The 13,860-nt window shown below is 34.6% G+C and overlaps 1 protein-coding gene across 1 annotated transcript in view; it reads left to right on the top strand.

Annotated features, from left to right (window-relative positions):
• Positions 1-13,860, top strand: part of USH2A (usherin) — a 387,863-nt gene that overhangs the window by 51,907 nt on the left and 322,096 nt on the right. Inside the window, exons 11-12 of the mRNA XM_071578650.1 lie at positions 6,321-6,516; positions 9,763-10,404. Coding sequence (XP_071434751.1) covers positions 6,321-6,516; positions 9,763-10,404 — 838 coding nt within the window. The remainder of the gene's footprint in view (positions 1-6,320; positions 6,517-9,762; positions 10,405-13,860) is intronic.

Raw genomic sequence — 13,860 nt, 5'->3', positions numbered from 1 at the left:
CTAATAGTTATGTATGTGTGTATATATCTAGTTTAAAAAATAGAATTTCTGTCTGTTTTCACTTCTGCGTTAATTCTTTTATCTAAAATTAGAATGAGCATTCTCCTGTTCTCATTTATCCATCTACAGTGTTTTCAACCCATTAATTGTGATTGACAATAAATGAATAAATGGAATGTGTGTTCCAAGAGAAAGAATATAGGTTAAAGCAGTTAATTAAGAGCATTTCAGAGAGTAGATATACCAAATAGAATAAGAAATATATAGGATACAAATATGTGAGTGAAAAACATGTGTATAGTGGAGTACATAAAAAATCAAGTTATAAAACACCATGCATACTCTGAATCCTGGATTTCTCTTCATAGAAGGCCTTTAACCTTATTGCTAAAAAGAAGCAAAATGAGCTTTTTATGTTAAATAATTCCATAGCTTTATTTCTGCTGGTTTTTTTTACAGTGGAAATCTTGGTTTTCTGTGGTAGTTTTCTGTTTCGGGGATTTGGTCCCGTCTTACCCCTTGAAGTGTCGTGGGCAGAGGGTAAATGCCTCATTTTATCTTTTGAGTAAAAGTAGTAGAAAGCTACTGACTTTTGAAAGTCATCATACGCGATGACAAGAAGAGATATCAGGGGAGTGCAAAGGAACTTCATTATTGCTGCTTATTCAATTTTCAGTTCCCAAAGCTGACATACCGAGAATACTCTCAGGTATTTGGTGTCAGACCATTAACCTATGTGTGTGAGCCAGCACACCATACAGTTCTCATTTCCTATACTGGAGAAAAGGAAAAGAAAATAAAAGTCCTCAACCCTCTCGCTCCCCCCTGCCATTTCCTGAGATTGCAGGCAACTAGATGCTGGAGTCCTTGCCAGATTTGCATCAAGTAAGAAAGTAGCGTGAAATATATAATTAGCATTTATATCAAAAAGGCAGAACATTGAGACTGGCACCAATCAATTGCAAAACTGTTGATGGCAGGATGAACAGCAAGCATTTCATGCCAGACCTGACTATACCCCTGAGTCTTGCAATGCCCTATAACTTGCATTTTCAGTGGGTCAAGGGAAGGTGCTTCTGCCCTGATAGAGGGAAAATAATTGAAATAGTAATGACTTAGCCAATCAGAAAAAGATTATTTTTTTATGTGCTTTGGCCTTCAAAACCAGAAGTTAACTTTGGTAAAAGAAACTTAGAAATGTGTCAGCATTACTTTTTATTTAATAACATCAAGCCTCATCTCACATTTTTTTCTCCAGAATTGGAGAGACTTTCTGATTGTGTTTCTGGCTGTATGTGTATCTGTATCTGGCAGCTTCTATTATAAACACCAAAGAATAGAAATTTGAACTTATAGGCATGTCGAAGGGGAAAAGATGATTTTAACTTTCAGAAAATTTAGGCTACCTATTATTTAGAAAATTCCATTTTATACTTTAAGAGTACATATAGTCAACAAGAGTTGAAGTAGTCAGAAGTTATATTTCTGATACTATGATATGTACTTGTTGAATCACACAAGTGATTGCTATGGATAGTTTGCTGTACTCTAAGCAACAATTAAGACAATTCTTTGGAATATGTCAGCCTTTGTCCTGGGTGCTTAAATCTCTTCTTCAGTCCTCATATAAGTGTAGTAACTGGACACTGAGAGTGTTCCTGAGCAGTCATCTCTTGAGTTTGTGATCCCAGATGTGATGTGTTAGATTAAACTGTTCCCCAATTAAAAAGCAGTATCACTGGAGTCTAAAGCAGTGTGAACTGCTCAGTATATCTAAAATTCAGAAACCTTATATAGTAAGCTTCCTAATTAAGGCCAATGATGCTGCAGCTGTGATTTGGGCAGGAGAAGGTTGCTTGCATATGTTTTGTAACTGTTTACATTCAAGGATATAGGACTAATGTGAATTTCATACGTAAATTATAAATGACACAAGGATATATGTCAACTCAGCATCAGTGATTTTCTGTATCAAATAACAATTGTAATTATGAGGTCCCAAGACACACCAGCACTTGGTAGTAATGCTTGACTAGGCTCATTTTCATAGTGAACAATCTAGACAGATATTTTCCATAAGTGATTTAGTACCAGGATGGTAATGTTAATATACAGGCTGTTTCTGTCTGCTTACTGTTTGGGTCAAAATCAGACCTCTCAGGCATAAGCAACAGGAGAACATATTGCTCTCTGCTCTTCTATAACCAGCATAAATAACATTTTTCTTTAAATGACAGGTAGTATTTGAATCAGGGGGAGGAGGGGCAAGGTTCAGTAATATCTCCAGTGCACAACTGGTGAAATCCTGGCTAACAAGATCTTTAAATGTGAATTGCTGCTAGCATTCTCACTGATGCACAGTTTCCAGAGTAAGCAAGATTTACTATAGAAATAATAGTAGTAATAACAACAGTAACTACTTAGTTTCATAATTCACTTACATTTTTATGTAGAATACATAAAAATACATTATGTTACAGAAATGGTTTGTTCTATCCATTTTGGTGTAGATTTCTGTATTCTAATCTGTGGTACACCTATTTCTGTGGCATTATAAACATTTGTCAGCTTGTACAACTTCTTCGTAGCAGTATTTGTTGCCAAGCTTTTCATAGACTATTTCAGTGCTCCTGCAACTGAATGTGCTGAAAATTACTACTTCTTATATTCTGGTATACTTTGCTTTTCTTAGCACTTGGTAATCTACGTATTTCACTTCAGGAAAGAGCTACTGCTTGATCACAACTAGCCCTGAGTTCCAGGTATTCGGGCTAAGAACAGCTGCACTGAATGAAATGAGACTTAGTTCTGAGAGGAGGCACAGTATCCTCTCTGATAGTTGCCATAAGCATTGTCCTTCTGTGATACACTTTTCTAGATTCCAGTTATTTATGGGTTTGGGACCACCTGAGCCCAGTTCTGGGATTTTGAGTAGCCATGTTTGTTGTCCACATATGGAATTAATCTAAATAATTTTTTATTGCAGTTCATAAAAAGTATATCTATATACTTGTGCTGTTTGCACTTTCATTCTTTTAAGTTTACTTTCTTATGATTTCCCAAGTGTTCTGTCTTGTCATGTGAGAAATGAATATTCATTCAGTAAGCCATTCATGATTTTGCATCCATTTGTCTTAGTCATCTCCAAATTGAAAAGTCTTTAGTCTCTTTTCATTCATATCTTTGCTTATTCTACTCACTCGGTAACCCCTTTTATTTTAGAGAGAGTAACCAGATCTAGAAATTATGTCAAGTGGTGATACACAGTGGATTTTTATGACACAATGAGATTTTCTGTATACCTTTCAGTTCTTTTCCTAGTAATTCCACTATTCCTATTGCCTGTTTAACTGACTCATAGCTTTCAAATGATTTTTAAGGGAAAGCAGCTTTAACAGCTCCTTTCTTGAGTGGTAATAGCTAATTTTAGACTCATCATTGTGGAGTTATAGTCAGTATTGGTTTTTCCCAGGCATTAAGTTTGCCCTTCTTAATGTAGAAACTAATTTGACTTTTTGATCATCCTATTTCCAGATGTTGACTTGATGAAATGCAGTAGAATCATGAAGCATGATTTTAATCTGGGGAAAAAAAGTACCCATCCTTTTTGGAAAAAAGCCTACTAGACTGTAGATCTCAGAAACTTCTTTACAAACTTTTAAGGAGATTGGTTAATTTTATAATTTTATTCTCTTTGACTGATGTTGATTTAAGCAATTAATAACTCAATAATTTTATATTTTGTTTCATCTGGAACTTCAGTCTCATATTTAGTCATTTTTCAACAATGAGATTTTGCTAAAATACTTTCCTTCTAACATCTTGGTTTGAAAACAGTCCTAAAAATTATTCCTGTGAGAAGCTTTCTATGTTTCCATAGTGAAAAGCTGTGAAATACTTTATTTGCAATCTCTGTTGTGGTTCTTCTTCCTGAATGCTACACATAACTATAAAAGCCTTAGTTGGTCATCTGCTTCAGCCCAAAGCTGAAATGTTGTCAGTGATAGATCCAGTCAGTCATGATTTTGTCTAGATAAGTCTTGGTACCTCTGGGTACAGAGATTCCACATCCTCTCTGGGTATCCTATTACTGATGCTGCACTCCCCTTTTACTGAAAAGTTCTAATGTCCACTCAGAATCTGTTAATCATACCACTTAATTATTAATTGCCCCCACTGTTTCTCTGCTAGGCTTTCTTTACTTCTGGCATTTAATTTTTTTTTCCTTCAGACTTGAGACATGTTATTTGTTAAAAGCTTATTTTTGCATTGCCTTATTATGGTTTTAAAATTCCATGTTGGTTATCCTATCTTATTTAACTTCCTTATTTTGACCCAATTTTCACTGATTGAAAATGACTTTTTCCATGTAATGCTTTCCTTCATGTGGTAGCTTTTGGAGTAACTTAAAAGACTTTTAAAGTATGACTTGAGTACTATTGTGTAATCTGAATATGCTGTGATCACTGACACAAAATGTTTCCTTTACAGTTATATATTAAACTAGGTGTGTTTTATTCATTTAGGATTAAACTCAGAGTTGCTTTTCACATGTGAGTTCTCTGATGAATGGCTGTGATGCATGACTGGATCTCTTATGCTAAATATCTAGATCAAATCCAGTCTAAAAGGAAATTAACTTGAAAATCCTTATTTCTGTGTTTTCTGCTGTTGTGGTCTTTTAACTCTTTTTGTAGTTGCAGTTGTCTTGCCTTTTATAAAATATTCTTGTCTTGCCTTTTTAATGTCTTCCTGAAAAACATGGTTGATAAATCAGTAATAGATCTCTATCATTAAATCATATTGAAGAGATTTGATGGACCACAGAATCCTTTTATGAGGAAGGGCTAGGAGTACATACTTCTCTAACTTTCATTCAGTATTTTCTGCACTGAGAATTTACTATTAGATGTTGAAATACTGTATTTTGTCTTGTGTTAACGAAGCTTAGACCTTCATTGTAGATTTGAATGTGTAATAATAACACTTTTTTAAAATGGAACTTTCAAGTAGCTTTGTCTCTCCTGTTCTTTCAGCTTTGCTTGACTCAAATTAAGGATGAAAAAGGCAACTGTTAAGAGAACCTTTTGTTCTAGTAGCTTTTACAAGCAAAGTACATTGAACTACAGCTGTTGATGTCACAGATGAATGTTAGTTTTGAATCACTGTAATTTTTCATATTTGGAAATATTTGCACTGAAAAAAAATTACACTGTCCCAAAGAAAATGACTTTTAACACAGAGTTTATTGCTTTGCTGTCATCTGCATGTCCCAGAACACTTGAGTAAGAAAAGTTAGGCTTTTTTCCTTGATTATGAAGCCTAAATCTTTTGCCAGTTCCCATCTCCTGCAGCTCTGTGTTGCTTTGAGTCTCTGTTTTTGTCTATGTTGTGCATTGACTGATGCCTTTCATTTGTTTCTCCATCCCCATGTTGTTGCCCTTTCCCTATGGTCAGTTTTCCCACTGTACTGGAAAGTGATGAATGAATTTAGAGGTTGGGGTTTTTTTGTTGTTTTTTTTTCCCCTGGTTTTCAGAAATTGAGGTAGCTATTCAGGAACCCTTTAATCTTGTACAAGATGTGAGACTCATACTCCCTGATCATGGTCCAGGCATAACATAGGATGTGTCAGCTCCTTCTGGATAGCAATGCTACCCACTTAGGGAGGAGGTGAGGATCTTTATGTACCTCCACTGAAGTGGAACATTTCGGATCCAAGCCGAACCAAGAAAAGAGGGACAGGGTTTCCTGTACGGAGGAGCTGTTGGATCACATCCTTCAGTAAAAGGAGCAAAAATTTATCTTGGATGAATAATCAGAAAGAAAAATTTTCAACTCTGCTGAATTCTTATTTAACTAGCGTTTTCACTAAAATAAAGAAGCATATGGTCAGAAAAGAAATTGCAAAACTTGACCTTTGAAGGTAACCGTTCTCTGCAGTAACTGTGATTCAAAAATACTGTTTGTTTTAATAGAAGTCACCATTTATAGAATGCAGTTCTGTAAATGTTCTTTGCAGATTCTCTGTCCAGTTTGTAAATATGATTGCATTGCTTACTCAGTTCTTTTTTCCTTCTCTTTTGAAAGAATAGGACTTTTTAAACTCTATTTAAAAGTCGAATAGTTACACTCTGTTCAATCTCTCTCTTTTTTTCCTCTCTCTCAACAAATTAAAGAAAGTGTTACAGAGGCTTATATTTTTTTCTGTTCCATTTAAAATTTTCTCCTCCCCAACTCATACTCCCATTTTTGTTGCTAATGAATGTATCATCTAAAAATAGATATGTTCATCATTCTCTAATGTTTTGTATCTTTCTAGATTGGAGGCCAGTGTAATTGTAAGAGACATGTGTCTGGCAGACAATGCAATCAGTGCCAGGAAGGATTCTACAATCTGCAACAGTCAAACCCTGATGGCTGCAGTCCCTGTAACTGTAATACCTCTGGGACAGTCAATGGAGATATTACCTGTCACCAAAATTCAGGACAGTGCAAGTGCAAAGCAAATGTTATTGGTATGTGTAATGCAAGAGGTTGGAGCCATTTTTCTTGTTTTCTCTGGAAATAAAACACACTTGATTTCTAAATGAAAGGTATAGAAAACTACTTTGCTGAAGGCAGATTATAAAATTGAATGAAATTAACTGTTGAAAAATTATTAATTTAATAAATCTGTCAAACTACAGCTTGAAGCTTAGTTTAATCAACCCTTTAGAAGTTTCTTTATGGCAGAGCTACATTAGCTTACTTAGCTCCATACTAATAAGTCACAGAAATAATGTAATTTGCTTACTGCCTAGATGTTTCCTTTAGGAAATTAACACTTTTTCAAAATGTTTTGTACTTAATGAGTTCTAAGCAAATCGTTTCCATGCTAGTTTTCTTAATAGACCAAAATAAATGGATTTTTTTCTCAAAATATTCTGTGCTACGGGGTCCTTTGTGATAAATCTATCATTTTTTTTCTATTATATTTCTTTGATCTGTTCCTATGAAATGCAAAATAAGTCAACATAATTCCACAGATCATGTACATAGCTAGGGTTAGTTATCAAGGGCCACATAATTTTAATTTTGTAATTCAATGCCAAGCTGATTATAATAAACTGCCACCTTCTGTGTTATTTATCATTTTTTTACAAGATGTGCTTTTTTGTTTGTTACTCCCACAGGTATTTTTCAGAAATTAGATTTGATTATAGCAATTTATTACTTCCAGCATATTTGAGGGGAGCCACAGCCACATAAGGACAAAATTTATCAAGTGCCCAAAATACACAGTATATATAATACACTTTGAAATGTTGATGTATGGGAATATTATGCAAGGAGAATTTCCTGATAAAGTGAGCCTTGCATGGTAACTGTACATGTCTCAGACTATACATATGTCTCAAAAAGAAAAGAACCTTTTCTGCTTTGTTATTAACAGAATTAGTATCCTATTTTTTCTTCAGCCTAATAATGTTCAAGTTCATGTTAAAATATTTGATATTATATATCCTCTCATTTAAGAATGTTGACTCATATATAATATTGTGAGTCTTTGTTGCTTTTGGAAATTAGAAGAAAGAGGGAAATGCAGAATAACAACAAATAATGAAAACAGCTCTAACCAGACTGAATCCTGAACAGTTTCAGTCCTTTTTTTTCTGTGGAATGCTGTGTTTTTCATACAATAAAAAGGGTGCTAAGAATAAAAAATAACCTCTCTGCATCTTAAACCCACTCTCTACCTTTAAGAAAAAGAACTTTAGAGCATTCTTAATTATGTATTCTTTGCCCACATTTCATATTTGGACTTGTGAAAACCTTTTTTAACTCCACAGCAATTTGGCAGACAAGAAATGCACAGTCTGGTTCTCACATTTTGTTGTCTGTATATTAAACATTTTATCCCCTTGACAAAAAACATAAGAATTGTTTTCATTTTCACTGAAATGATTCTAAAAAAAATGTGTAAATCTATGCTTTCTGTACTTACATGTAACTATGGAAGGCTGTACTTATGCAAGTGTTTGCAGGATAGAAACCTAATTCTTTCCAGACCAGATTCTCTTTTTTTGTTTTCCAAACCAATTGTAAATAAGCTTCTGTATATTGAAACGTGTGCAGCAAACTTTAACAGAGAGCTTTCCTCTTTGGATTTCTAAATTGGTTTTTAGAGCAATCTTTCTATTGCCATTTTATCTAGTTAAACAAACACAATAACAGAAAAATGCAACTATGGACTGCAGTGTTATGAAACATGAACTCTTAGAGTTAACACAACTGTTAAATCTTACTAATGATTCTATCACCGGTAAAATACATTAGCACCAATAATTTTATTAAAGTAGGTCATTCATCTAGAGTAAAAAGGTAGAAGAATGTGAATTAAATGCCAAGCGTGCTAACTCCCCTGTACTTGTTAACATTGAATGTGATGCCCTGTAGGCCTTCCTCAGTATCGTTAGGAATAGATTACCTGTCAGGAATATGTATGGCATATTCAAATAAGCACTGCGCATATTTTTAAAACTGATATGATATGAATCCATGTAGACCAATTTTAATAGTTCAAAATGAGTCATAATTCTTGTTAACAATACAGTTATTTTTAAAATTTGCAGCAATAGTGGTCCTTTTTTATTTTCCTTATTGAAATTAAATGATATGCCTTAGGTGAGTCATTCATCACTGTTAAAGGAACTTGCCTTCTGTTGGAGTTTTTGAGTTTTATCCATATATGTAATGCACTCCCTACCATTTTTTAGTTTTATTTTTCTACATTTAAGTTGCTAGATGTATTTTTGTATGGTTGTGTACTTTTTAAATGGTGACAATGTTTTGCTGGAGCATTGTATTTATATTTTCCTGTATGAAACAATTAAGTGATAGCTTCATAGTGAAGGATTTTCCCATTGCAAGGGAAAATATGTAACTGAATTTGCATTTTTCATATAATAATCTAGTTTGCTTTCTTGTACTGTACATTTTATAAACCAACATGTAAATGCCATCCCTTGGGGCAGAGATAAAGCAAGCACTGACTTCGAAAACAAAGCTAATAAAACTACAGGATGAAGCATGACAAAAACAGTTTAGATTTTAATGTACTGCAGGAGTTAACTGAATCATAATTTAGATAAAAATATTTCATTTTGGATTATGGAAAGCATTTTCTTCTTTCAGTAAGGGCTAACAGTAAACACTAACATAAATGTAATCAATAGTAAAACTGAAGTATGGTGTTAAGTAAATCATTCATTGTAATTAGTCCAACTTGTGCTGTCCTAGAGTATATTTAAAGTTATTAATATAATATATAAATCTATTATCAGACTGAGACCCCAGTGCAATTCCCTGTGTATTGCATTTCTACAATATAGGGTGAAGAGTTCACGTAAGCATTGATTGTGCAACAAGTGATGTTCTGGGGAACAAAGAGATTAGTTCTGATTTGCCTTAGAAATGTTACATAGAATCTCTGGCAGAAGTATCTTAAATCGTATTGAGAGGCCAACAGGCATTGCTTCTGAAACAAATTGGAAAAGTAAACAGATTTTGGGGATGCCACAGTTATTCAATTGATTTGTGCAGCCCTGTCACTTCTGTTAATTATTCTGGTGAAGAATATTAGTCCTTCCTTTCTCTTTTTATTGTACACTATAGTGTGGTATACTTACCCTTTTTGAAAACTGAAGTTAATAGCTTTTTAGTTTGGGGTTTTTTTGTTGTTGTTTTTTTTTTTAAATTATTAATATCTTTTCTCCTTCCAGGTCTTAGGTGTGATAGTTGCAATTTTGGATTTAAAGCTCTCAGATATTCTAATGAAGATGGATGTGAGCCTTGTTGGTGCAACAGCCACGGCTCAGTGAACCAATTCTGCAACCCTCTCTCTGGGCAGTGCAATTGTAAAGAACGAGTGAAAGGGCTTCACTGTGACACCTGCATGGACAACTTTTATGGCCTGGATGTAACAGGTTGTAAGGCTTGTGAGTGTAATGCCGCAGGGTCATTTTCTGGAACTGTGTGTGATGCAGCAACAGGGCAATGTGCATGTAAACCGAATATTGGAGGAAGACAATGCGACCAATGCCTAGATGGCTACCGCAAAGTCCAGAAGAGTCACTCCTTTGTTTGTCTGCCATGTAACTGTGACAAGGCAGGTACAGTAAATGGCTCTCTGCTTTGTGACAAATCAACAGGACAGTGCCCTTGCAAAGCTGGTGTAACTGGCCCTCAGTGCAGTCAGTGCGTGCTTCATACATACAACCTCAGCATGAGCAACGTCCTTGGCTGCCAGCGGTGTGACTGTGACGCTCTGGGCACAGTGGCAGGAACAGTCTGTGACCCTCTTTCTGGGCAGTGTGTCTGTTTGCCTCAGCGTCAGGGGAGAAGGTGTGATGAGTGTAAACCAGGTAAGGAAATTGGAAGTCTGTCTATTTGATGTAGTAAGTTTTGCCTTTTTTTTTTTTTTTGTTACAGAGGTAGTTCCTGCAGTTTTTAATGTATTTTGAAACAGCTTCATGTGTGACATGTCTCTGACATAGATTATTAATTATTTTTCTGTTTCTTTCTAACTTTGTGAGTGAGATGAAACTATTAATGTCTTGATCAAGGTCAAATATTTATTATATTGCCAGAAAATGTATAATTTGTATTACTACTGCCTTTCCAACATGTTCAAAATAAGGTTAGTCTAGTTCTAGATTATTGAGAAAATACACAAATAATTATGGCCCATTCGCTGAATAAGAGGCAAATTGGTATAATTTAATGAACAGCAGCTATCCTCATAATGAAAAATGTGGCTTTGGAAGGCAGAGTGCAGTCCCTTCAGGAAGGGCACTTCATGCATAGAGCTGAGCATGGCAGCAGACACAGAGGTGGTTGCTTAAACTTTGATGAGGCTGGCAAACATGCCACTTAGGAAGCATTCACCTACCTTGCCATGTTGAGGATGGGCTGGCTTTCACAAGGGCTGGGTACAGTTTGGCCCTACAAGTAGGTGATACTGCAGTCATTACATATCAGTTCCAGAACTTGTACCATACTGTTTAATAAACAATAAAAAAAGTTTAAATGTTCATCATAGGTGAGAAGCTCTGCAGTTATATTTCAATGTTTTTGTTTTAAAAGGTAGGTGGGTAAAGTGAAACTATAGATAATATTAACCTACCCTTCATAATAGTATTAAGCAGATAGATTTAGTTCAAGTTAAATAGATATGCAATTTATTCAAGTAGCAGGTCACATTAAAAGGTACATTATAGCCCCATTGGTTTTAATGTGCCATTCAATAATTTGAACAGAGGTTAAAAAAACTGCTTAACCTCCATTAAGTATTTTTTAAAATGCTTTCATTTAAATTATTTTAGGTACATATACTAATAAATAAGGCGGCATTCTGTTTTTCTTAGTTCCTCCTCCAGTGCTATTTGACCTGCTAACCCTCTATGGCAGCCACTTAATCAGAGATTGGCAGAGGAGTGATGTCAAAGCTTCCCGAGTCAGTGACCGCCCTTGTCCTTGAAAAAGAAAGGCCAGGGTTTATGCAGAACTGAATGGTTTAAAAAGGTTTAATTGATAATATGAACAGACTGGTTTGTAGAAAAGCTTACATGGCACTCGAAGGAATACTTCCACAGTTGTTCCTGTTAAAAAAAGAAAAATAATTAAAAACATATTTTTGTAAGAATTACTTTTACATTTTCTAACGAGTAACTAGTATGTGCTAAACACTGAGCTCTCAGCTTCAGGTGAGAGTGTAAATTGTTATTGTTGTAAAAGCCTTGTATTGCTCCTAGTATAGCACAGCAAACTGCATCGTTCCTGCTGTTTTGCTGTTGGTCCCAGTGTGAGCTCATATACATGTGTAATATATCTAACTTTTACGTAAATATTCTTTGTTAGTATGTTCCAAAAGAGACTTTTCTGTAAAACAGGGGAGAGTATAAGAAATCTTCCATATAGATGTATGGAAGATCTTAAATGGTTTTTAGTACTATAAACATATCCTATAACTTTGTCTTGGGACAAAGATAGAAAAACATATTCCAAGTGCATATGTAGCCAATACAGTCTAATTAAAGCACACAATTAATTAGTTAATACCGGCAGCTCTATAAACATAATGAAGACTTAGTCTGTTGGGACATTTCAACTCTGTGATGCAAATTCCCTTAGTGGAATACAGGTCATGTGTATTTTTTTTCTCATTCTGTGTAATTATATTTTAGTTAGTGGTATTTAAAATAACATCCCATTGTAGCATGTTTTTATGTACTTTGATAAATTTTGACAGGTTTCCAAATGTTACCAAAAGGAGAGCTGCCAATGGAGAAAAAATTCAATCTGGATGTAGTTCTGGGAAATTATTTTATAATGAGATTTGTTTTCCTTAAAACTCTTTTTGGAGCCTTCAACCATGTGTGTAATCTATTAGGCTCTATCCATGACCCGCTGTTTTCCAGTTTGTTCTCATACAGATAACACTTTGGTAGATTGCTGCACATTTAATTTTTTATTTTACATTTTTTTAACTAATGGTGTATGCAAAGAGAGCAACACATGATTATACCATGAAGCAAAAAAAGAAAGAGCAGTATTGCCTTGTATATAAGCTTGCATTTGAGGTGTCCAAGGCTGCCATGGTTGAGGCAGGATCGTTTCAACCCATAGATTGTTGTGAACAGTTTGTCCCTGCTTCATCCTGGGACTGTGTTGCCATACCAACTGGGATTTGTTCCATACAAATCCTATTCAACACAGGCCTTGGATCCTGTCATGAGAGCAGAAAACCTGTAAAAAATAAATTTTTAAGATCTTTACTCAGTGACCACAGGTTTTTATAGAGTGCTACATCATATGGAAGAGATGTAAATTATCATGTAGGATGTATGTCTGGGCACCAATGCTGAGTTTTTGTGTAGTGTACATAGTACCTGTCTTGGCTAGAAAAAAGTGAATTATCTTGTGGCAACATTTTTGGTGTGGCTAACTGTGCATTTTGAAGCACAGTCTGTGCTTCAGAAATAAGCATTATTGCCATAGTTGGTAAGCATGTATAAATGCTAGGGAATTGTTTGTTCTTTTCTATACAATAGTAGAAATAATAAGAGAATGATTTAAAAAGGAAGCTGAATACTTTGCTGTGACTTTCATTCTTCCTTATGAAGAGTATGTTTGATTGACAAATGTGATCAGTTATGATTGAATTGGAAAAAAATCTGAAAAAGAATAAGCATAATACTAGTTATATACATAGATCTTGTAGAGATTTGCAGTGACTGTCTTAAAATTGGAAATTGGTTCTATTATACAACAGTGGATCCCTCATAAAGCAACTTTTATGAGCCCTTCTAACCTTGCTGTAAATTAAGCTTGCATTAAGTTGATTCTTACTCTTTCCTGCCAAATTCTAGGTGGTGGAAGTAAATAATAATAATAATGGTTATGACAAACAGTATGAATTTGTAATTTGTTGTCTCTTCTCTTGTTGTCTACATTTAATGTTAATTGACGTAAAAATCATTTGGGGGAAGAAATTGCTCTCATTTTCCTATCCCTCACTCTTAAAAAAAGTTTTACATGATACTTCTGAAAAAAAATATTAAAAAAGGTAATGTGGTAGTATCCAGAAAATTAGTTAAACTTTTAGAGCATTTCTAAAATGTTATTGTAAAAATACCAAATCCTTCATGCTCTGTAGTGGTTTAGGCAGTATGACATTAGAGAGCCAGGATGTTTTAACATTAAGGCATGCATTCTTTATAGTTACAAATTCACTATTATAAAATAAGCAATATATGCTGTAGTGATAGATCCTGCTCAGGCAGAATGAATTTATTTTCTAGAGATGTGCTTATTTACCC

The sequence above is a fragment of the Pithys albifrons genome, chromosome 2 (assembly GCF_047495875.1).
Source record: "Pithys albifrons albifrons isolate INPA30051 chromosome 2, PitAlb_v1, whole genome shotgun sequence".
Classification (NCBI taxonomy): domain Eukaryota; kingdom Metazoa; phylum Chordata; class Aves; order Passeriformes; family Thamnophilidae; genus Pithys; species Pithys albifrons.
This window is presented reverse-complemented; position numbering and strand designations above follow the sequence as displayed.